Source organism: Narcine bancroftii, chromosome 2 (genome assembly GCF_036971445.1).
Source record: "Narcine bancroftii isolate sNarBan1 chromosome 2, sNarBan1.hap1, whole genome shotgun sequence".
Classification (NCBI taxonomy): Eukaryota; Metazoa; Chordata; class Chondrichthyes; order Torpediniformes; family Narcinidae; genus Narcine; species Narcine bancroftii.
Window position 1 is genome coordinate 190,515,644 of NC_091470.1, and position 25,663 is coordinate 190,541,306.

Below are 25,663 nucleotides of genomic sequence, written 5' to 3' on the forward strand. Positions count from 1 at the left end.
GTTCCTTTCTTTCATAAGAATACTGTAATCATTGCTTGAGAAAAGGAGTCCAGAAAAGAATGAACCTCCATCCTCTCTTTCAATACTTCCATCATTAATGGAATTAATAAGTCTTGAAATTTTTAAATAAAATTCAGAAGTAAAATCATCGTCCATGGAGACTTCCCATTTGGCATGGATCAGAGAGCGTCTATCACTTATTTAGCAGTAAAAGGAGCGTCCAAATCTTTAACATCCTTACCATTCAAAAAGGGTAAATCCAGATCATATCTTTTAAAATATTCAATTTTAACCTCATCCTTCACTACTTCAGATGTATATAATTTTTCATAAAATTCTCTAAACATTTCATTAATCTCTTTTATTTTAAACTTTATTTATTCATTCAAAATACAGATAAGTAACATATATAACAATAAACTAAACATGAACGATATATTGTATATATATATAAAAGAAAAAAAAGAGACCCCCCCCTTTCAGCCAACTCTCCTAAGGAGAGCCATAAAGAGAGAAAAAAAATTAAAGAAAAATTAAACATACATATTAAGATCTAATCAATGTAAATCAAAATGTAAATATTCTGAATATAACAACCACTTATTAATAAAAAAACTATAGTTATCACGTGAAACATATGTGATTTTTTCCATTATTAAACAATATTTCATCTCATTATGCCATCTATTAATATCAATCATATTCGTATCTTTCCATGTACTAGCAATACATTTTTTTGCTACAGATAATGCTAAATATACAAAAGCAAGTTGAAATTTATCTAATCCCAGACCTTTCAGAGGTTGCAAACTACCAAATAAAAATACTGTCGGGTCTAAAGGTATTTTAAATCTTGTACAGGTATTCCAGAAACAATTGTACTTTCTTCCAAAAAGATTGTGTATATATATATATGACCAAACAGCGTGAAAAAAAGTTCCAACAGCGTTGCCACATCTAAAACACAAATCTGATTCATGAAAACCATACTTTTTTAGCTTTTCAGGTGTTAAGTATAATTGATGTAAAAAATTATAATTAATCATTGCATAATGTGCATTTATCAGTCTAGTTACACTATCATAACAAATATCTGACCAATCATCCTTGGAAAAAAAATAAAACCAATTTCCACTTCCCATTTACCTTTAGATTTATCCAAACCCTTTTTATCCATACCATCCTGTAATATTTGATTCATAACTGAAATATAACCCTTCTCTGGTACCTTCATAAGAAAAGTCTCAAATTTAGTCATTTCAGGTAAAATCATATCTCTACCAAGCACATGCTTTACCAAAGATCGAATTTGATAATCAAGAAACAAAGAATTCTTATCAATACCATAACTGTCCCTCATCTGATCAAAAGATAAAAATTTACCTTCTTTAAAACAATCTCTCAAATTTTCCACACCTTTAAATCTCCAATATAATAAACTTCGATTATGTATTGAGAAAGAAATAAGTTGATTATTATACAACGGAGTCAAGGCCGACAATTAACCACTAGAACCTATCATTTTCTTTTTCTTTGTCCATAGCTTCATTAAATGTTTTAATATAGGCACATTATGTTGCTGTAATAAATTTCATTCCATCTAAACAAAAATTGATGTTTTCCAATTCAAAAATATTTGCCATCTCAATTTTGGCCCAACTAGGGGTCCGTTCCAAATCCATCAATGAACGAATAAATTTAAGTTGGGCTGCTTCATAATAATTTCGAAAATGTGGTAAACGTAGTCCCCCTAGGTCATATTTCCAAGTTAATTTATTCAAGGCTACTCTTGAAAATTTCCCGCTCCATCAAAACTCCCTAACCATTTTATTCAAATCTCAAAAAAAAATATTATCATGTATACAATAAATATTGTATGTATACAATATCATGTATACAATAAATATTGTATACATGGAAAAATATTCATCTTAATTGTATTTATTCTACCTAATAAATTAATAGGCAGATCTTTCCATTTAATCAAATCAGTTTTAATTTTTTTAATTAACAGAACATAATTTAATTTATATAAAGATTGATAATTAACATCCATGATTATACCCAAATACTTAATTCGATCCATCCACTTCATTAATCTCTTGAGGTTTATATGTAATCATTGAATTGTCCCTAATAGCATTTATTGTTCTTGAGACTTGTTCCATTTTTAACTGCCAAGCTAAAACTTTATGAGCTCTTTACCCTAATTCATAATACCTTTGCCTGGTTCTCTGTAATAACCTCTCAAACTTATAATTGTAATGAATTATATCATACTTTCATATTAATTAAAACATATTTTCTTAACCTCCGTTGAATTCTGCTGTAAATCTTTTTCTAATATCTCTATCTCCTTTAATTTAGTTACATCAGCTACATTTGATTTCTTAATTTTAGCAGTAAAACTAATTTATCCCCTCAAATATGCTTTTAAAGCATCCCATAAAACAAATTTACTGTTAACTGAGTCCATATTTATTTTAAAAATCAACTGTATTTGACCACTTATAAAATTCTACATTTTTCAACAACAAAAAATTAAATCTCCATCGATATGTATTATCAATTCTCTCTGAACCTGTACATGTTATTAATAACAAAGAATGATCAAACAAAATTCTGCTCTTATATTTAGCCTTCAATACACGACCTTGCAATTGTGCTGATACCAAAAATTAATCTATTCGAGAATAGGAATCATGTCGAAATGAATAAAACAAAAAAATATTTCTCATGAGGATTTAATCTCCTTCATATATCTACTAAATTCATATCTTTCATTAACGTTATCAACTGTTTAGCCATCTTAGTCATAACTAATGCTTTTGGAGATTTATCTAATAATGGGTCCAAACAACAATTAAAATCACCTTCTACTATAATATTTTCATATGCTTTATTTAAATTAAGAAAAGGATCCAACATAAATTTCTCATCCTCCATATTAGGAGCATAAATATTCATTAAAATCCAAGATTCAGAATAAATTTTACAATTAACAACTAAAAGTCTACCAACCCTTTCAATAACTGATTCCAATTTAAAAGATAACTTTTTATATTAATCAAAATAGCTACACCTCTTGCTTTTGAATTAAACTCAACCACCCAATCTCTTTTCAATATCTGATGTTCCTCCTCAGTGAACTTCTTCATATTGCTCTTTTACTCTTAATCTGATTATTAAGCCCATTAACATTAAAAGTAGCAAAATTTAAATTAGCCATTATTCCAATTCATTTCAAAGACCACCTTATCACACATGATGGAACTCTTCTCCATGGCAACAACACAAAGAAAAGTAGAAAATCTCTGCAAGAGATTAATATAGGCACATTATGAACTAATAAATTTAAGTTGGGCTGCTTCACAGAAAAAAAAACCCATATACAAAAAAATCCCAAAATAGAAAAAAAATACTGTACCACATTATTTTCCTCCCCCCCCCCCCCAATTGTTCGGGAGTGACCAATGCCACAAAGTGACCATCCTCTTCAGAAGAGGGTCAGTAGTCAAACCACCCCTCGAACAGAACAAAAAAAGATTAATAATCAACAAATTATCTCAAGTATGATATGCTTCCTCCAGATCTCTATTAACTTGATCATCATTGATATCAATATCATCCAACTGCTGAGATTTCCTCTCTCGCCCTCCATTTTTCTCCTTCTGGATGGGTGCAGGCTGTTGAAAAAACTTTCCTGACTTTTCATCATTATTATCCAATAAAGAATTAGAAAATGTAAGAGCTTCACCATCATCACTAAAGAACTGAGATTGAAGGATATCGAAAGGTAAATTTATATCCTTTCTTTCACAAAACGGGTTTGGCAGAATTAAATTCTTTACATCGTTTAATAACAAATTGACTCAAATCAGCATAAAAGAAAATTCTATTATTCTTAACTACCAAGGGGTCTTGATTACTTCTTGCATTTTGAACTGCGACTCTTAAAATCAATTCTCTATCTTGACAGCATAAGCCTCTAATCAGGATAGAGTGTGGGGCTTGACCTGGAAGAGGTTTTCCTTCTTATCGCTATATGAGCTCTATCCAATTCCAAACCATGCGGGATACTTGCCCTGGCCGCCCGTCTATCCAAGCTCCCAATACCTCAAATGACACAGATACTTAGTAAATTTTACCCACAAAATTCAACCATTGCACGTGTATATACAGTAAATAAGCCTAAATGTGTAAATGGACTATTTGCAATGAATCAATATTACATCCTGTTAAGAAGAAAGGATAGAGTTTCTCGGTGAATTTATCTCTGAAGGTGTGAAGATGCGATATGTCATCTGTATTGTAGAACGACACCTTGCCTGCCTCATAGTCTAGGTAAATGCCCAGTCTCTGGGGTTTGATTCTCACAGGAATGGAAGTACGATACGAACTTATAATGGTGTATTTTTCTTCCAAACACCACAAGACCCAGAAGCCAGATTTAGGTTCTGGCTTGAATTCGCTTTTCCTTGGCAGAGACTCTTTTACGACTCCCATGCCCCAATAGGTGTTCTTCCCCACATCTACTTCCCAGTAGTGTTGCCCTGTTCGGAATCCTTGCAGAGCCAAAACTGCATGCCAGTGTATAAATCGCTCAGCTTGGTCAGGGACATTCTGTTTCTCACCAAGTTTCACTGCTCTCAGGTCACTGGACAGGACAAGTCTCTCATGTGCAGTGTTCAAATTCAGCGTCAGGGCTGCTGGAACTAAATGGAGAAAAAAAAAAGCGTCAGGATGTTCACAATTTAATATTCAAAACACAGAAAAGCTGGAGGAACTCAGCCAGTCTCGCACCCCTGTCAATAAGACATGTTACTGATATTTCAGGCCTGAGCCCTTCTTCAAGGTAAAAGGATTAATTGCCCCCTTGGCACCTTCCTCTCTGGCCACAGGAAGTCCCACACTTGCCCCTACACCTCCTCCCTCACCACCATTTAGGGCCCCAAGCAGGCCTTTTAAGTGAAGCAACACTTCACTGGTGTATCCACAGGAGACGTCTACTGCGCCCAGGGCTTCCGTCATGGCCTCCTCTACGTTGGAGAGACTGGGTACCGACTGGGAGATACTTTGCTGAGCACCTTCGCTCTGTCTGCATCAGTGACAGGGATCTCCCAGTGGCCAACCATTTCAATTCTGAACTCCGTTCCCATACTGACATGTCTGTCCATGGCCTCATGTAGTCTCCAACCAAGACCACCCATAAATTGGAGGAGCAACACTTAATTTTCCATCTGGGCCCTCTCCAACCAGACACATTAATCGGCTTCTCCGGTTTCTGCTAGACTATTCCTCGTTCTCCGTCCCTACCCTTTCCCTTTGTCTTCTTTCCCTCAGCTCTCCCAACCCCCTTTCCCTCTCCATTCACAGAGCCATTCCCTCCTCCCCATTAGCTGTTGTGCCCTCCCTCCCTTCTCCACCTATGACCTCCTGCCCTTGGGACTGTGCTCCTCCCCCTGCCCTTCCCCCCACCATTTTGTTCGGGCGCCTGCCTACATTTTTTCATCCCTTGACGAAGGGTTCAAGCCCGAATAGTTGGTTCTGTATCTTTACCTTTGCTACATAAAAGACACTGTTTGACCTGCTGAGTTTCTCTGGGTTATATTTTTGCTTCAACCGCGGAGTCCGCAGACTTTCGTGTTTTACTCCAACCTTTTCCCTGTTATTGTACCCCTGCCCCTTCTTCTCCTCCTGCCTCCTGCCACCCCCCCCCCCACCTTTTTATTCAAGCTTCTGCCTGTTTTTGCTTATACCTGACAAAGGACCCGGGCTCAAACCTTTACTTCCTGTGTCACCTGCTAAGTTTCTCCAGCATGTTAGTATGTTCCACCCGACCCCAGTATCCTGCAGACTTTCCTGTTTAGCAGGAATATAATTTTACCTGGTTTAATCAGCTTCAGCATCCTCTTCCACACATTGTACTGAAACAGGACATTAAAGTCACCATGGCTGAGATCGATAGGCACCTCTGTGGGTTTGTGAAATTGCAAATTTGAACCCCTGCATTAGAAATAAAAGAATATTAAGATGCAAAAATGGATTGATAATTTTTATAAAAAGACTCAGGCTTGAATTAAAGTTAAACAGGAAAAGCTGTCTACATGGCCAAAGGGCTCAGACCCAAATTTTCGCAACCTTTTCTGTCCTCTGTGTGACCTGCTGGGTACCAAAGCTCTTTTGTGTATTGCACAAAATCCCCAAGATGTTTTGTTCCTCAAAAGCATTGGGTGTTCAGGCTCTTCTCTGAATCATCAACATTTAAATCTATAAGGCACAGGAGCCAAAATAGGCCATTCAGCCTGTCGAGTGTTCCCCACCATTCTAATTCCTTCAATGAGACTACTCCCCCCACCCCCTCTTTTTTCCTAAATTCCAAGGAGAACAGGCCAAGTGCTGTCAAACGCTCCTCATATGATAACCCTTTCATTCCTGGAATCATCCTCGTGAATCTCCTCTGAACCCTAAGAACTCACCGAAATGCTGGAAAAGTCAAAAGGATATTGTCGAGTGAAAAGATTTTCTGACAACAATCATAGCGTCTGCACACTTTCATGTTTCACTCTCCTCTGAACCCTTTCCAGCATCTTTGCGACTTTCATTAAATCTCCAAGGTTTTTTAAAATTCTTTAAAGCATTGAATATTCAGACTCTGCACCGAACCATCAACATTTAAGTGGGAAATATTTTCATTTGCCAGATTTTGTGCAAAAGGGGCATAAAATAAGCCACACTCGGTCAATGAAAAAGTAAATTGCAGCCGAAGTTAAAAAGCAGCAGATGATTTTGAAAAAAAAAAGTGCTGGAAATGTCCAGTAGCCCTGGTTTCATGTTTGGGGAGAGATTTTAATCCTTTTGTCCAATAAATAGTTTGTGGACACCCATTATACTGACGAGACATCCTCATGTTTATTCAGGTTTCAAACAACTGCTGTATTTTGCTTCCACACTGAAGTACCAAGTTGCACCTCGAGGTTTGAAAACAGTTTCTGTCCAACAGCTCTCAGGCTCTTGAGAGCTGCATTACTGCAAATCACTTTTTTTTTGCTGCATCAGGTAGCCGGTAATATTTAATGTGTACGACCATAGGACATAGCTCTCCGTAACCCTCGATTCCCTTTCTAGTCAAGAACCTCTCTCTTAAATAGAGTCAGTGACTTGGCCTCCACAGCTGTCCGTGCCAACAAATTCCACAGATTCAACCCCCTCTGGGTAAAGTAATTCCTCTTCATTTCTGTTCTAAAGGGACACACCACATTGCAACATAGATACAGGCCCTGAAAAGGGAATGACATAAAATAATTAAGGAATAAAATGATCTTGAATGACAGCAGAGCATTACAACTCCTTACCAGGCCCCTGGATGGAATAAGACTCTAAGACCAGAGGACACAGGAAAAGAATTAGGCCATTCAGCCCATCGAATCCACCCTGCCATTCCATCATGGCTAATTTATTATCCTTTTCAACCCCATTCTCTCCATAACCCTTGATTCCCTTCCCTGCCTCTGCTTTAAAGGACTTGGCCTCCACAGCAACAAATTGCACAGATTCACCACAGGGTAACGGAATTTCTTCTTATCTCTGTCTGAAAGGGACATTATTGGTTTCTGAGGCTGTGCTCTCTGGACCCAGACTCCCCTACCGTAGGAAACATCCTCTCCACGTCCCCTCTATCCAAGGCCTTTCAATGTTCAGTAGGTTTTCATGAGATTCATCCCACATGCCCCCCCCCCACCCCACCTCCCCGACTTCATTCTTCTAAATAGTGGAAAGTATAGAGCAGTGTTTCTCAACCAGGATTCCACAAGAAGTCGCTAGGGGTTCCGTGAGAAACAGTGATAAATAGGCTCAAGCATTTTTGGGTAATTTTTGTTTAATTTTATATTCGTAATTTTACTATACGTGAACAACATATTGTTGGAAAATCCTTGGTTATTATAATAAAAACTTCAACCTCATATTATTTGAAATGAAAACCTCGGTGTGAGGGTCTCATAAATGAGTAGTATGATTTTTTTTTGGCATTGCCAGTAAATTTAACAAAAAAAGGGTAATTTTTTTCCTTAAACAAGTTATCCGAACAAAATATATAATGTTTCCCACGTGAACTATGATAAAAAATATAAAAGAGATAGATATTAATAATGGTATATAATAATTCTTATGCAGGGGTTCTCTGAGACATGAAAACTATTTCAAAGGTTCCAGAAGGGTAAAAAGGTTGAGAAACACTGGTGTAGAGAATAGCTCCAGATCCATCAAACACTCCTCTTGTGATCATCCTTTAATTCCAGGGATCATTCTGGTGAACCTCCTCTGGACCCTCTCCAATGTTAACACATCTTTCCTGAGATGAGAAGCCCAAATCTTCACTATCTATAATTCTGTCAGAATTGTCTCCATTTAATACATATTGTGTACACGATTGTTATCTTTTTACATATATACTACATGCTTGGCTGCAGCCAGTAAATATTTTGGTGCATAGGGTCATTGTATGATGTATATGGCAATAAACGAATCACAGGCAGCATGGTTTACGTAGCTGTTAGTACAGCGCTGTGACAGTGCCAACGACCGGGGTTCACATCCTGTAAGGAGTTTGTACGTTTGTCTGTGAGGAGTTTGCACGTTCTCTCCATGTCTGTGTGGGTTTCCTCCGGGCGCTCCGGTTCCTTCCCACCCTCCAAAACATACGGGGCTGTAGGAGTATTTGAGCAGCATGAGCTTGTGGGACAGAAGGGCCTGTTACTGTGCTGTGTGTCTAAATTTTAAATCAATACTTCTTCCAGGCCCAGCTGTTCGACTGTAGAAGATGTTGGTGAGATCGCACTTGGAGTACCGTGCACAGTTCTGTTCACCCTGCTGACGGAAAGATGTCATTCAACGGAAAGGGGTAGAAATTATTCACATGAATTTTACCAGGATTGGTTGGCATGAATCGTAAGGAATGGCTGGAGAGGTGGGATTTCTCTTTTGGAGCACAGGAAGATAAGGGGGTGACCTTACAGAGGAGCAGCGGTAAGCTTGTGACAGGCTTTATCCTTGCATAGGGGAATCTAAAACTAAGAATGACACAGGAAAACATATTTAACTGTTGGAATGTAATCCAGCCCAGTCAGTTCCATGGTGGCCTTCAAGAAATAATGAAGACTTGTATCTAAACTTATGAGGGGTATAAATGCAAGCAGGATTTTTCTACTGAGGTTGGGTGAGACTAGAACTAGAGGACTTGGTGAAAGGTGAAATGTTTAAAGGGAACATTGGGGGGGGGGAACTTCTTCACGCAGAGAGGGGTGGGACTGTGGAACGAGCTGAAGTGGGGAAAGCAGGCTCAATTTTGACAAATAATAAAAATTTAGACAGGTGCCTGGATAGGAGGGGTAAGGAGGGCTATGGACTGGGTGCAGATCCGTGGGACTAGGCAGAATAATAACCCTACACAGAAGGGCAGAAGGGCCTATTTCTTTGCTGTCATGTTCTACAGTTCTAGGAAGTTTGTAAGGCTCCAGAGGAAAAATTTGTTAGTTGCTCCCATGGAGAGACAACATAGATACCATAGGCCAAATGGCCTCCTTCTGTGATGTAACCATTATTTCAGCCCATATAGTCCTTCAAATGAAAATGAAACTTGCAGAAAGAGAGACAGACAGACGAACAGAAAGACAAAGATTGAGTCAGAGAGAGAGACAGTGTGAGACAGAAAGTGAGAGAGTCAGAGAGAGAGAGAGAGAGAGAGAAGTAGAGAATTTTCAAAGTCTTCCCCAGTTCTAATGAAAGGTCATCAAGCTGAAAGGTTGATCCTGTTTCTGTCCCTGTGGATGGTGTTTGGTCTGCATGCAGATTCTGTCTTTGTCTCAGATTTTTGGCACCTGCAGGTTTTGTTTGCTCCAATAACTCAAGAATTCATTCACTTTCCATGTCCATGTGTAAAGGATCACTAATGGAGTGAAGGGGTTGCACAAAAATAACCGTCGCCTGAATAAGGTGAAACTAAGCACATACCTGCCAAGAATAGACTTAACATCCTGAAAGAGAAAAGAGAAAGAAATTGGTCAGAGATAAGAATGTTTCAAGATGGTTGTAACATTCTCAACACTGCTTCAACATGGTTGAATGGTGCCACGGTTAGCATAGCGGTTAACTCAAAACTATCACAGCATCAGTTTGAATCTGGCCCTGGCTGTAAGGAGTTGGTACATTCTCCCTCTATTTCCATAGGTTTCCTCCCACCCTTTTAAAAGGTCTCTAGGTCATTTGGGTGTAATTGGTCAGCACGGGCTCATGGGCTGGAAGGGCCTGTTGCCCTGTTGTATGTCTAAATTTAAATTTAAAAAAGTTATTGTTCTGAAACTGAGATTTAATTTTCAGCTGGAACCCAGGACTGAGACGCTGAACATGTTTCAACTGGGAATTCATTCTGAGAAATTCAACAGGACCCTTCTCATCAGAGTCCTGCCAACACGTCGCCAAATGGACCTTCGCCCCCCCCCCCCCCCTCTCTGGAATTCTCGGCAGGTACTGAAATCTGACTCTTTGGAACCATTTTCAGTGGAGGTGGTCGATCAAGGATTAAAAGGGGTGTGGAGAAGTAGGACAGGAGAGAGGAAACATCAATAATTAGCACATGCACTGGGCCAGACTTGAAGGAACTGATCACCTCGTCCTGCTCTATTTTCTTGTGCATTCAAAAGACCCACAGTTTTAATACATTTTTATTATTCAACACTTTTCACCTGATTTTCGATTTGAACTTATCTCCCCTCATGAGCCAAATTTTAAAAACATCAGACTACATCATGGTGGATTTTGGCAGAATAAATGAAGAGGCAGAAGGCAATGGATTAGTAACAGGGAGAGATGAGATTAAAGGACACAAATAGTTCAAATATAGGAAAATAAAACCCTGAAAACAATCGAAGCATGCAACAGGTAAGTCGGTGTCTGTATGGAAGCAAAACTGTTCACGTTTTGGATCCAGTAGCCTCAACCCAGCTTGGGGGGAGAGAGAGAGAGAGAGAGAGAGAAGAGAGAGAGAGAGAGAGAGAGAGAGAGAGAGAGAGAGAGACAGAGAGACAGAGAGAAAGAGAGACAGAGAGAGAGAGAGAGAGAGAGAGAGGGAGAGGGAGAGAGAGAGAGAAAATAAACTAGTTTTACATAGCAGAGAAGCTGAAGAGGAAAAAGGAAATATCGCTGATAGGGTGAGACCAGAAAGCTTGATGTTACAATTAAGCAGCAGTTCGGATCAGATTGTGCTTCTTCATGTAGGTTAACTGAGTTAATCCAAACTGAGCCAAAGTGATGGCCAGAAATGGCCAGTGGTGACACAGACATGAAAGAGTGAGGCCCAAAAACTGGACCACCCGTGAATCCAGACTTTCCAAAAACTCTCACACTTATGAGTACCAGATGCACAGCGGCAAGAAGCGACTACGGTTAATACTGGAAATCTTATCACATAGAATTTCATTTCTATACTGTATTTTTCTTTTACAATGTTCATTTTTAAACAATTTCAAACATTATACACTTTTTTTGCAGTGAAAAAAATGTTGTTTATATTTTTGTCAAGTGTTGACTTTATTTTTCTTTAAAACTGCTCTTTTTGATAAGCAAAGTGTACAATATTTGCTAATGAAGAAACAATTAAAATTTACCTGATCATTTATTCTTTTCTTTTCTTTTAATTTGAATTTTAAAAGTACTGCCCAAAAATCCAGGAAATCCAAAAATCTGTACAGATCCATTTCCTGATGAGTCCACATTTCATGACTTCTACTGTACCTAAAGTTGTAGTGGTTGACTCTGAAAGGCTGAAACAAGCCCAGGTGGAAATGAGATGTTGCTCTCAAACTTCCCTTGGGTTATGTGGTCATAGTATAGGAGACCCCAAATGCGGAGGTGAGGTTGGTAGTAGGGTGGACAATTAAAGTTACAGGCAAGCAGGTTCCAAACCACCCCCCCCCCTCACATGACTTCAGAAACCCTGGCAAATTTCTACAGATGTGTGGTGTAAAGTGTGCTAACAGGCTACATCATGGTCTGGTATGGGGACACCAATAACCCTGAATATAAAGCCCTGCAAAAGGTAGTAGACACAACTCAGGACATCACAAGTAAAACCCTCCCCACTATCGAGAACATTTACAGAGAATGCTGTCGTCGGAGAGCAACGGCAATCATCAAAGACCTTCACCACCCAGCACACACTCTGTTCTTGCTGTTGCCATCAGGAGAGAGGTTTCAGTGGCACAAGACTTCCACAACCTGTAATGGTTAACACCTTGTATTTTCGAATTGTAGTTGATTTTATGACTATCCCTTTAAAAACATAGTTGTTTGTAGTGTTACCTCAGAAACTGTGACATCATAGATCATAATATCCAAGTGGACAGAAAGTTTGTATCTCATTCTTTGGAGAATCATTACAGAGATGTAACCTCGAGATACTTTTCTTTGAATTCATCTTAACCATCTTATTTTGTTTATTTCTTTTACATCTGTTTAAAGTTGAATATCATTATACGGGAAATGATTTGTTTACTCATCATTAAGAAAATCTCAATGTGAAGTTATGCAAAATGTTTATCCGTTTTTATCAATGAATTGAAGTTGCAACTAACAAGTTTGATATATTGAATTATTAAGATAGTATATTTTGAATATCGCCGCTTACATTTCTTTGTAGATGACACGTTTTGAAATTGGGAAATACTAGAACTTGGAAAGTGTCATCAATATTCTTATTCAAAGTATAATTGTGAACTTTGTTTAAAAGAAAGACTTGTAAAATTTGTATGAAAGAGCCATAATTTGTGAAGCGTTAAACCTTTAACGAAGTTTAGTTGCCTGTGAGAAGTCTCTATGAGAACATGTCTGTCTGACTGCAGACACCTGTAGCCTTGCAGAGAGATAAGAGCTCGGGTTTTCAGAATTGGCAGGAAACCCAGAAGTATGTGTCTTATAACAAATGATATGGAAGAAGCCTGTATGCAGAACAGAGACAGCTAGAGAAATCCTCTTAAAGGGACCATGCAAAATACAAATTTATTTAAAGTTCACAGGAACCAAGCCAGGAGAAGACAGGCTGCAGTGTGAAGAATCCAAGATGGAGAAGAAGTCTCATTGGGCTAGAGACCTTGAGCAAACAGCTCCTCTCAAAAAACTGTTTGGTTGTGCATTGAGCCAGTAAGGTGGACCAACAACGGTTGACAGGATGTTGGAGCCAGCCACCATAGAAGAAGTGGATTCATCTACCAAACAAGAAGGCACTGCAGACCTCATTAGCTGACTGAAAGGTTAGTGGAACTGGAACAGATGAATATATGTTGCAAAGCCCCACTGAGTGAAAAGCAGAAGATAGAGACTCAATCAGCGGTGTCTAAAAATTCATATGTGAATCCTGACGATAGTATTTCCAAGGTCATGAGCACAGAAAGATCTTTAAAGTCTTCAAAGGCATCTAGAACAAGTTCAGCTTTGCGTGCTTCAAGCATATCAACTATGCATGCTCAGGTGCAAGCAGACCTGGCTACTGTCTGTCCACAACAACAGTGGTTGAAGAAAATATATGCTTTAGAGGATATGGAAGCTGAAATCAAGAAACAACCATTGGAACAAAAAGAGCAACTTAAAAGGTTACGAATAACTAGTGAAGAACAAAATGGATTATTGAATAGAGAAAAGACTAGAGCTTGAGGAACCATGTGCAATGAATATGTCAAAGTGAAAGCATTAGCTCAGCCTTCTGCAAGATTTATCACTCAAAATGAAATACCCAAAGGGCTAGCTCCTAACATTCCAACTGATCAATCAGTACCGCAGCCAAGAGAAACGAGTCAACTCGAGCAAGGAGCCATGGGTGTCGCTGCGAGTGCTCAAATGACAATGACCAACCCTGTGGAAAGAGCGAGCGACATTCAATCTCTCCAGAGTGCACAATATAGGAATCTTCCCGAAAGGAGGGTAGTTCAAAAAAATTCAACCATGCGAGTTGATCATATTCAACCGTTGACATCTCTTCGTGTTGCTGGAGAACCAACGACAAGACAAGGATCTCCACCAAGGATTCCCATCAATGCCATCACTTACAAGTCAAGGTGGCACCAGTTTAAGATCTGTTTTCTCCATTCACTCAAGACAACCAGTCGCAAGCCATGGTGGACAAGACAATAGAATATCATTCATAGCAAAACAAAATGAAATTTCTGCTCTGTTAGCACAGCAATGAGGTTCATATGATTTATCTAAGAAGGAAATTCCAGTTTTTAATGGAGATCCATTGCAATATCTAACATTCATGAATTCCTTTGAACATCACATTGAAAGTAATTCTAAAAATGCTAAATATCATTTGTGTTACCTGGAACAGTATCCTGGAGGACAGGTGAAGGAATTAGTCACAAGTTGCCAATATAAGAATCCAAAACAAGGTTTGAAAAGGGCAAACAAATGATTGTGTCATCGTTATGGCAATGAACATAAAATCGCAAGGGCCTGCATGAAATAATAAAATCAGTAATAAAATGAGAGGACGCATATGCACTCTTTCTGAGAGGATGTTGTGACACAATGGGAAGTAGTGTACATTTGCAAGAGCTCAATTTGCTTGCTAATTTGTCGATTTCTATTAATAACTTACCTTATAAGCTGAGGGACTTATGGAGAACCAAGGTTGCAGAGCTTAAGATTCTTCCTGGAAGGAACGCCACTTTTGAGGATGTTGTACAATTCTTGGAATGGCATGTGCATGTTACACTGTACCAGTATTTGGAAATATTAAGGATACTTCAATAGTTCCTAAAGATGTAAAGAAGTCTAAATCATCATCTCAGCAGAAACCAAAGGGAAGTACACTTGTTACTGCTGTGTCAGATACAAGCACAAGAAAGAACAAGGAAACAAAGGAGAAGGAAGGTCAGACTGTTCGGGGAAGCTGTTTGTATTGTGAAGATAAACCTGCTTTAGAAAGATGTTCACAATTGGAGGAAAGGTCATATGATGAGAAATTAAACTTTTTAAAGAAGAATGGAATATGTTTTGGTTGCTTGTGTAAAGGACACATCAACAAAACTTGTAATAAGCGACTTAGTTTTGATATATGCAGTTTAAAGCATCCCAAGTTACTGCGTACTCAACGAAGTAAAGTTGAGAAAGAATCCAAGACAAAGACATAGTTAAAGAGAATGCTTCAGCTTAGGTTCAGACAAACAATCTTACTGGGGCCTGTGACAAAGCTCTCAATAGTTCCTGTGCAGGTTAAAGCTAAAAAAGGAAGCTTCATACTGAAGACGTGCTGAAGATAATGAGGGGCAATTTAGTTCTCAGGCTATAAGCATCATTAGAAATAATTTTTATATTGATGATTGTCTTACTTCAGTGGTTTCAGAAAAAGAATCAATAAATCTTTATCATGGGTAATAAAGGAAGTTTCTTCCTTATGAAATAACTATCAGACCAAAACATAGGATCTACTAATCTGATAGTATATCAGTGTTTAAATACATTAATAACAAAACCATGAGGTTTCATACAGACTAACAGAATTAATGAGATCAAGAAGTTAATCAATAGAGTTATGTTAAATCAGTGGAAAATCCAGCTGATACGGTTTCACAAAGATCAAAAGTTCAATTGTTTCTGAAAAGAGCAAACTCTTCAGTGTTTAGTCCTCAATTTCTTTTGCAATCTCAAGAAGATTGGCTTCAATATCCAGAAGAGTTAGAAGAATTTTCAATGGAGGATCCAGAAATCCAAAACACTAATGTGAATACTGTTCAAATATCTAATGAGAATGATGGATTATTCAATTTATTTGCTATTATTCTTCATGGTTTCATTTGAAAAAGGCAGTAGCATGGATTCTTAGTTTAAAAACTATGTTTTTACATCATATCAAAGAAGAGAATCTAAAGTCTCGAAAGAGCTGTTACCTATTAGTTGATGAATGGGCGAATACTGGAGATTATTTGTTTTTGTCAGAAAAAGACATTTGATAAATTAGATTTCAAAAACTGAAGAAGAATCTGAATGTTACAAAAGCAAGTCGTGTTTACAAGTTAAATCCTATACCGGTAGACGATGTATTGAGAGTAGGAGGAAGATTGGAAAAAAGCAGTAATGCCAGAAGAAGTGAAACGTCCAATTATCTTAGCTCTGGAATTTCTTCTTTCTGAATTGATTGTTTCACATATACATGAGAAAACAGGTCATGGTGATTGAAATGCCGTGTTGTCAGAATTATGCCAGAAATATTGAATACTTGGTGCTTCATCATTGATGAAAATAATTATGTCAAAATGTGTTAATGCTGATGTGCAAATGCTAAACCTGGACAACAACAAATGACGGATTTGCTACAGATAGAGTTTCATCTGATGAACCCCCATTTATATATGTGGGAGTTTATTATTTTGGTCCTTTACAAGTAAAACAAGGAAGAAGTGTTGAAAAACGATACGGAGCTATTTTTACTTATTTGACTACGAGACCAATTCACATTGAAATAGCATCACCACTTGATACAGACTCCTTTATCAATGTACTTTGACATTTTATTGCCAGACGTGGTCAAGTGAAAGAATTACGTTCCAATAATGGATCTAATTTTACAGGAGGTCAACTAGTTACGAAAAACAAATCAACATCAAATTCATGATGCATTACTTCAAATGAAAGTAGTTAGATATTTAACCCACCCACAGGATCACATCATGGAGGTGTGTGGGAAAGAATGATTAGATCAATCAAGAAAATTCTTAATTCCATTTTAAATAATCAAATACTGAATTACGACTATCTTCAGACAGGATTGCGTGAAATTGAAGCCAATTTAAATAGTCGTCCAATAATGAAAATTTCTGTTGATTCAAATGACATTGAGGCACTTACATGGAATCATCTTTTATTTCTTAAATCTAAATCCTTAATGCCTCTGGGTCAAGTTCAGAAAGAAGATATTTATGCCATATGCAGATGGATTAAAAATATCTTTCATTATTACAAAAAAGACAAAAATGATCTCAAGCTAAATCCAATTTTGTATGCAGAGACACTGTAATTATCATGGATGATTCTGCATCAAGAAAATTTTGGTTGCTGGGGAGAATCGTGGATACAGTTCTGGACAGAAAAGGTTTCATTTGACAAGTGCGGATTAAAACGAAGACTGGTTACTTAAAATCGACCTATTACTAAAATCTGTCTTTTACAAGACACAGAAAATTTTTATTTTTATTTTTATACTTACCATACTTACTATTGTACCTCACTGACAAAAGGCAAAGGAGGAAAAACCCAACACCCAACCCCAACCAACCAATTTTCCCCTGCAACCGCTGCAATCGTGTCTGCCTGTCCCGCATCGGACTTGTCAGCCACAAACGAGCCTGCAGCTGACGTGGACTTTTTACCCCCTCCATAAATCTTCGTCCGCGAAGCCAAGCCAAAGAATAATTAGGGGCCGAATGTAAAGGTTAACACCTTGTTTTTTTCTATTTTATGACTATGTCTTTAAGAAAAATGGTTGTTCGTCATGTTACCATAGTTACTACAATGTCATAGATTGTAATATTCGAATGGACAGAGTTTGTATCTCAATCTTCAAAGAATCATTACAGAGATGTAAGCTCAAAATACTTTTCTTTGAATTCATCTTAATCATCTTATTTTGTTTATTTCTTTTATATCTGTTTGAATGTTGACATCATTATACAGTAAATGCTTTGTTTACTCATCGTTATGAGAATCTTAATGCGAAGTTATGTAAAATGTTTATCAGTTTTTATCAATGAATTAAAGTTAGTGTTACAGAATTCTGTATTGTGCATTGGCCTATGTGTTATGTGGTTTTATGTTAAAAAGTGACGGTTTGCCTTAGGGAGCAATGGTGAAGGTGGACTGCTGAGAGAGTGCATATGCAGAAAATGATCTAAACATTTCTGGACTTGGATGATAAACCACCACTGGATGGTGCTGTGGAGTGGAAGGAGGCCCAGAGAAGGAGTTATGGTCTGGAGGACAGTTTAGAATGTTGGGATTTCAAAAAGGATGAACATTCTGAAGGCAGCCAGAAGGATCCGGACCAAGCCAGTTGTTCCTCTCTCTGCAGCAACACAAGACAACTTCGAATTTTGTGGTCTCTCTCTCTCATAGATCTTTTGGCTTCAGTTTACCAAACAACATTATGGACTGAATTTTGTTCATGATCTTTGCATCGGTTGAGATCGAAATTTTGTGAGTCTTGAGTGTTTTTGTGTTTGTTTTGTGTCTAAGTTTTTCTGTGGGCTGGTTGGAAATATAACTTAGACTTTAATTACATATGTTCTATTTAGGCTAGGGTATTTATTAGTTTTACACTGTTACAGAGATTTGCATAGTAATCTGTGGGCATTGTTTTAAAAGGGGGGATTTTGAATTAAAGTTTGAATGTGAATTTTTTTGTTTATAAAGTAATTGTTCATCTTTACCCCTGTGTGATATGCCTTCTTTGTGGTTGCTGGTTTGATCTTGTAACATAATTTGGGGTATTCATCCGGGATCAAACCAATTTGGAAGCTTTAGGGGCGATTGACTTATGCTTAGTTATCAGTCATCTGAGTTTGATTCAACCTCCAGCTTGAAATTAAAAATAAACGGTGAGTGTATAAATCACCAGCAACTATGAATATTGACCAGTTCATAGCTAACCCTTCAGTGGTTAATTTAAAAATGGCTTAAAAAGTCAGAACTGATGGTTACAGTTGGCAAGTTAAAACTTCTTACAGTAAGAACTTGAATGAAAAACAAAGGAAATTGCCCAAAAGATTGTTAGGGGGTATTGTTTGCAAGGGGATATTTGAAGAAGCTGCATTAGAACAGTTTCCAAAGGAGAAAACTTCAGAGGAAGTAAAGTTGGCTTTGAGAAAACTAGAGTTAGAGAAAAAAAGAGAGGCAGAAAGGAAAGTCGAATGGGAAGCAGTAAGGCAGGCAGAAATGGAGGAGAGAGAGAGAAAGAACGGAAGCTTGAGCTAGAACTAGCTAAATTAAAGCTGACCCTAATGCAAGGAGAGGGAAAAGCCCAAAACCCACGAGCTGGTCAGGAGGAGAGGTTTCTGGTCAGTAGAGAAGTGAGGTTAGTTCCTCCATTTGAGGAAGCTGAAATAGACCACTATTTTCAGCATTTTGAGAAAGTATCTGTAAATTTAAAATGGCCACCAGACCAGTGGTCACTCCTGCTACAAAGTGTTCTTAAAGGGAAAGCCCAACAGGTGTACTTGTGTCTCACTGTACAACACGCAGCTGATTATGAATTTGTAAAGCAAGCTATACTCTGATTTTATGAACTGGTTCCAGAGGCTTATAGACAAAAGTTCAGGAATTTAAAAAGGGCAGCAACCCAATCTTACCTGGATTTTGCTTATACGAGGATTGTGTCTTTTGATCGGTGGTGTGCCGCAATGAAAGTAGAAAATAACTTTGTTTATTGAGGGAAATCATTCTGATTGAGGAGATGAAAAATTGTGTTCCTGACGATATTCAAGTGTACTTGGCAGAAAAAAATATAAAAACTTGGCAAGAATTGGCTAAATTCGCAGAGGAATATGCTTTAACCCACAAGCCTAAGTGGACACCAGGGAAAACTTTCAAACGAATACTCCTGATAATCCAAGTAGAGTAGAAAGAAAATCTAGAAGTGAGGTTAAAGGAAGAGAGGAAGAGAAATGGGTGAAGGAAAAATTTTTGAGTGTTATCTGCCACTATTGTAAGAAGCCAGGGTACATAATAGCAAATTCTCCTGAACTGAAAAGGAACTGCCTGTGTTCAGAGTGAGAAAGTTATGGATATTTTTAAACCATTCATGACTGAAGGTTTCATTTCAGTTTCATTTCAGTTAAAGAAGGATCCAATCAAGTGCCAGTTAAAATCCTGCGGGATACTGGAGCAGCCCAATCGCTTGTATTAAGCAACGTTTGAATTTTGGTGAGGAAACCGATACTGGAGATGTGAATTTAATTAAAGGCATTGGTGGTGAAGTAGAGCCTATATCTTTGGATAGAATAGTGATGAAATCAGACTTAGTTAATGGCCCAGTTACGATAGGGATAAGATCAAGTCTGCCGGTGGATGGAGTTTCTGTTTTGTCAGGGAATGATTTAGCAGAGGGTAAATTTATAGCTGTGGTGAAACTCACAAGTAAACCATTGGTTTATGAGTCCAAAAAGGATTTGGAAATCTACCCTGCGTGTGCCATTACTAGAGCCATGTCTAGAAAAAAGGTAGAGGTAGAGAAAGTCTGTGATGATCCTGTAGTGGAGGCAAGTATTGAGGACAAACTTAAGGATCCAGCTTTGCTGTTGTCAAGAGAAGAATTAATAGCCAGAAAAAAGCATGATCCTGATCTTGCTGGGATAAGAGATAAGATTCTGTCTAACCAGGAAATTGAAACTGAGCCAGTGGGTTACTTTGCTCAAAATGGAATATTGATGAGAAAGTGGAGACCACAAGTGATACCTGCCAGTGAAAACTAGGTGGTAGTAAGGCAAGTTGTAATTCCCAAAACTTACAGGAATGAAATATTAAAGTTGGCTCATAGTACACCTTTAGGAGGTCATCTTGGAGTGAAGAGATGGTTGAAAAGATAAGGAAACAGTTTTATTGGCTGAAATTAAGAAAGGATGTTGTGAACTTTTGTAGAACCTGTCACACTTGTCAACTAGTGGGCAAGCCTAATCAAGGACCACCAGTGGCACCTTTACAACCCATCCCTGCTTTCAGGGAGCCCTTCTCAAAAGTGATAGTGGATTGTGTTGGCCCATTGCCAAAAACCAAAACGGGAAATGAATATTTGTTAACACTTATGTGCACAGCTTCAAGGTTTCCAGAAGCTATTCCCCCGAGAAACATTAAAGCAAAGACGATTGTGAAGGCTATGCTAAAATTTTTCACACTGTTTGGCCAACCAAGGGAAATTCTATTGGACCAAGGGAGTAATTTTACGTCTGGAATATTTCAACAGGTGATGTATGAATTGGGAGTCCATCAAATTGTGTCGTCTGGCTATCTCCTGAAAGTCAAGGGGCCTTGGAAAGGTTCCATTTAACTGTGGAAAATATGATGAGGGCTTATTGCATGGAAAATAATAAGGATTGGGATGAAGGAATCCATTTGTTATTGTTTGCTGTTAGAGAGGCAACTCAGGAGTCTCTTGGCTTTAGTCCATTTGAGTTAGTGTTTGGTCATGAAGTCAGGGGCCGATTACTATTGTTGGAGGAACAGTGGACTGTGTCATACATAATGATATACAATCAAATTTGCTGGATTATGCTTTCAAATTTAAAAACATTATATCAGGCTTGCGAGATGGCAAGGAAAAATTTTAAAACTGCTCAGGGTAAAATGAAAATTCGGTATGATCAAAAAGCAAAAATTAGTAACATTAAACCTGGCGACAAAGTATTGGTTTTGTTTCCAATGCACTCAAACCCTTTGAGAGCTCAGTTTTCAGAACTATATAAGGTGAAATCAAAAATAAACCATGTCTCCTATGTCATTGAGATACCTGATCGTCGAAGAGAGACACAGGTCTGTCACGTGAACATGCTTAAACCTTTGAGAAAATGACTGAGGAGGAGACCAGGATTCCAACCAAGGTGCTAGTTATAGAGGAAAGTAAGGAGGAGATAAGTTTTGTGGAAGGTCATGGAGCACAGAAAGTGCTCAGTTCCAGCCTCAGGCTGGAAAATTCTATAGGTTTACAGAACTTAGACACCAATTTAATGCATTTGACTAAATCAGAAAGGGAAAAAATGAAGACATTACATATGAAATTTAAGGTTATATTCCCAGATGTTCCAAGAAGAACTACTGTGGCTTGTCATGATGTGGAGGTCAGTGATGCTAAGCCTATTAAGCAGCATCCTTACTGAGTTAATCAAGAAAAGAGCAGATTGTTGGATCAAGAGGTGGATTATATGCTCAAAAATGACATAATCTGAAAATCAAATTGGAGTTCACCCTGTGTTTTGGTTCCAGATGACTCAATTAGGTTTTGTACAGATTATCAAAAGGTAAACATGGTGACAAAGACTGATGCATTCCCTATTCCCAGAATAGATGATTGTATAGATAAGGTGGGGAAGGCTAAGTTTCTTACGAAGTTTGATCTTTTAAAAGGATACTGGTGTGTTCCTTTGACAGAGAAAGGTAGGGGGAATTCTGCATTTGTTACACCTTCAGGATTGTATGAGTATAATGTTATGCCTTTCGGGATGAAAAATGCACCTGGAACATTTTAGAGAATGATTAATGCAGTAATTCAGGATTGGGAACACACAGGAGTCTATATCGATGATTTAGTAATTAGTACAGATACATGGGAAGAACACATGCTTGAATTAGAGCAGTTATTTCAGAGTCTGGTGGAAGCACACCTCACAGTGAATTTGCACAAGAGTGAGTTTGGACACGCCACTGTAATTTATCTGGGTTACATGATAGGACAGGGACAGGTGGCACCGGTTGGAGTGAAATTATCGGCTATCACTGTGTTCCCTATCCCCAGTAATAAGAAAACTCTTCGGAGATTTCTAGGTATGATTGGCTACTATTGCAGATTTTGTAAAAACTTTGCAGAAATTGCACTCCCATTAACAAAACTACTTGGAAAGAAAGAAAAATTTATCTGGTCAGATGCATGCCTGGAAGCATTTCTGAAGTTAAAGGCCATTTTATGCCATCAGCCTGTACTTTTGTCCCATAACTTTGAAAAGCTATTCTTTTTAGCCGTGGACACCAATGACAAAGTGGTTGGTGCTGTACTATTATAGAAGAAGGATGATGATGGAGTAGAACATCCTATTTCATACTTCTTGAAAAAGTTTAACGACCATCAACAAAATTATTTGACCATTGAGAAGGAGTTATTAGCGCTAGTTTTAGCATTGCAACATTTTGATGTGTATATTTGTACTGCTCAAAAACTGATAATAATATATACTGATCATAATCCATTAGTTTTTCTGTCTAAAATGAAAAATAAGAACAGACAATTATTGAATTGGAGCTTACTATTACAAGAGTTTGAATTAATTATTACACACATAAAGGGGACAGATAATGTAATAACAGATTGTTTGTAAAGATGTTAATCTGGGTAGATATGAATCTAATCACATACTTATTGTAAAAAAAATGGAGTATTTAGTTTATTTTATTTATGTAATAGTTCCATCAATTGTTAAAAAATTGTTCTTGTGGACCAATTTTTTTTAGCAAGGAAGGTGTTACAGAGTTCTATGTTGTGTATTGGCCTGTGTTGTGTGGTTTTATGTTAAGAAATGACAGTTTGCCTTAGAGAGCCAAGGTGAAGGTGGACTGCTGAGAGAGTGGGAGACAGACTGAGCATGTGCAGAAAATGATCTAGAAGTTTCTGGACTTGGACGATAAACGACCACTGAATGGGTGATGCTGTGGAGTGGAAGGAGGCCCAGAGCATGAGTCATGGTCTGGAGGACAGTTTAGAATGTTGGGATTTCAAAAAGGATGAACATTCCGAAGGCAGCCAGAAGGATCCGGACCAAGCCAGCAGTTCCTCTCTCTGCAGCCACACAAGACAACTTCGAATTTTGTGCTCTCTCTCTCTCTAAGATCTTTTGGCTTCAGTTTACCAAACAAACTGAATTTTGTTTATGATCTTTGCTTTGGTTGAGATCGAAGTTTTGTGAGTCTTGTGTGTTATTATGTTTGTTTTGTGTCTAAGTGATTCTGTGGGCTGGTTGGAAATATAACTTTGACTTTAATTACATTATGTTCTATTTAGGCTGGGGAAATTATTAGTTTTACACTGCTATAGAGATTTGCATAGTAATCAGTGGGCAATGTTATAAAAGGGGAGATTTTGAAATAAAGTTTGAAGGTGAATTTTTTTGTTTATAAAGTAATTGTTCATTTTTACCCCTATGTGATATGCCTTCTTTGTGGTTGCTGGTTTGATCTTGTAACACTACTTACGGCTGCAAATATGAATCTTGATTTATTGAATTAATAAGATAGTAATTCGGAATATCACCGCTTACATTTCTTTGAAGATGACACATTTTGAAATTGGGAAGTACCAGAACTTGGAAAGTATTGTATATGCCACCAGGTTCTGGAACAGCTGCTACCCCTTCACCATCAGACTCCTCAACGACAAATTTAATCAGGGACTTTTTTAAGGACTCTTACTTTTGCACTTTAGTGTTTGTTTTTTCTCCTCTTTGCATGGTACAGTCAATTGTTTACATTTCTTTTTTTGTTTACATGTGGTCATTGTGAACTTCTAACCTCTATTTAAATTTAGACATGCAGCACGGTAACAGGCCATTTTGGCCCATGAATTCCTCACAGTTATACCCAGCACCTCTCCTTACAAATCCCTGGACCTTGTACAGTTTGTTTTAGCCATACAGCAGGTTAACAGGGCCTTTCAGCACATGCCGCCCAGTTACCTCCAATTGACCTACACACCCCTCCCACCACAATATGTTTTGAAGGGTTGGAAGAAACCGGATTACCCAGTGGAAACCCACACAGACATGGGGGAGAACATACAAACTCCTTACATACGGTGTCGGATTCAAACCCCGGTACCGGTCACTTGCGCTGTAAACAGTGAAGCCCTAACCACTACACCAACCATGCCACCTACAGTAAAAGGTAATACTGCCACGCCTGCAAAGAAAAGAATCTCAGGGTTCTATTGCAATGTCATGTATGTACTCTGACAGTACATCTGAAACACACTGAGTCTCAGTGTCCCAAACCCCCGTTAGACTCATTGGGGGAGTGAGAAGGTAGATTTTAGAATATAATAAAAAATGTAAAATTAAAGACATTGGCTGGAAGGGAAAAGGGGGCTGCCTTTGTGGGCTGTGTTTCTATGGTTATCAGCCTTGGACCTGATAAGGAGGTCCTTGTTTTATAGGTGCTGTGAGACTAACGAATCCTGAGAGAACTTTGGGGGATGTATGGGCTTGTGTGGCACAGCAAGTTCAAAGATTCCAGCAACCTGAAGATTAAAAAGTATAAATAAGGTGACACTGTAAGTTAAAGGGCAGTCTCCTTTGTAGTAAGGCAGCTGCTCGTGGCAGTGTTTCTTGCTATATTGGAGAGCTTGTGCTTTGCAAAGTGATTAAAAGTTTGTTTTTGCAGCTGCTTTTAAGTTTGCTTTAGAGCAACTTTGGATCCACTTTACAGGAGAGGTTCCCAATCCCCTGCTAAATACACTGAGTCCAAAACCCCCATTAAACACATTGGGAGAAGGTTCTCAAATCCCTGTTAAACACTCTGGGGTGAAACATAAAAGTCTGCAGATGCTGTGATTGTAGTAAAAACATAGAAATGCTGGAGGACCTCAGCCGTTCTCACAGCATCCACAGGAGGTAAAGATATATCACCGAGATTTCAGGCCTGAGCCCTTCTTCAAGGTGTAAGCAAACTGCCTCAATAAAGACAGAGAGAGAAAGGTAGAAGAATGGGAGAGGAAGGAGTCCAGGCCAAAAAGTGTTCATTAGATATGATAAGAGCAAAGGTAAGAATTGATTTTGCCCTATGAAAGAGAGAGAGAGAGAGATAGAAAGAACTTGGGGAAAGTAGACAGGGGTCAAAGATGGGGGGGGGGGGGGGAGGGGGGCGGGTT

General features: G+C 38.2%; 1 protein-coding gene across 2 annotated transcripts in view; it reads right to left on the reverse strand.

Moving 5' to 3' along the window:
• Positions 1 to 381: 381 nt before the first annotated feature.
• The window catches only part of LOC138754837 (E3 ubiquitin-protein ligase TRIM39-like), a 38,644-nt gene continuing 13,362 nt past the window's right edge, over positions 382 to 25,663 (reverse strand). Inside the window, exons 4-7 of one of the 2 annotated variants that reach the window (XM_069919730.1) lie at positions 11,664 to 11,819; positions 10,012 to 10,034; positions 5,888 to 6,006; positions 382 to 4,715 (exon numbers count right to left, since the gene is read on the reverse strand). In XM_069919730.1, coding sequence (XP_069775831.1) covers positions 4,192 to 4,715; positions 5,888 to 6,006; positions 10,012 to 10,034; positions 11,664 to 11,819 — 822 coding nt within the window. In that variant the 3' untranslated portion in view covers positions 382 to 4,191. The remainder of the gene's footprint in view (positions 4,716 to 5,887; positions 6,007 to 10,011; positions 10,035 to 11,663; positions 11,820 to 25,663) is intronic. The other variant, XM_069919731.1, reaches the window with a different exon arrangement.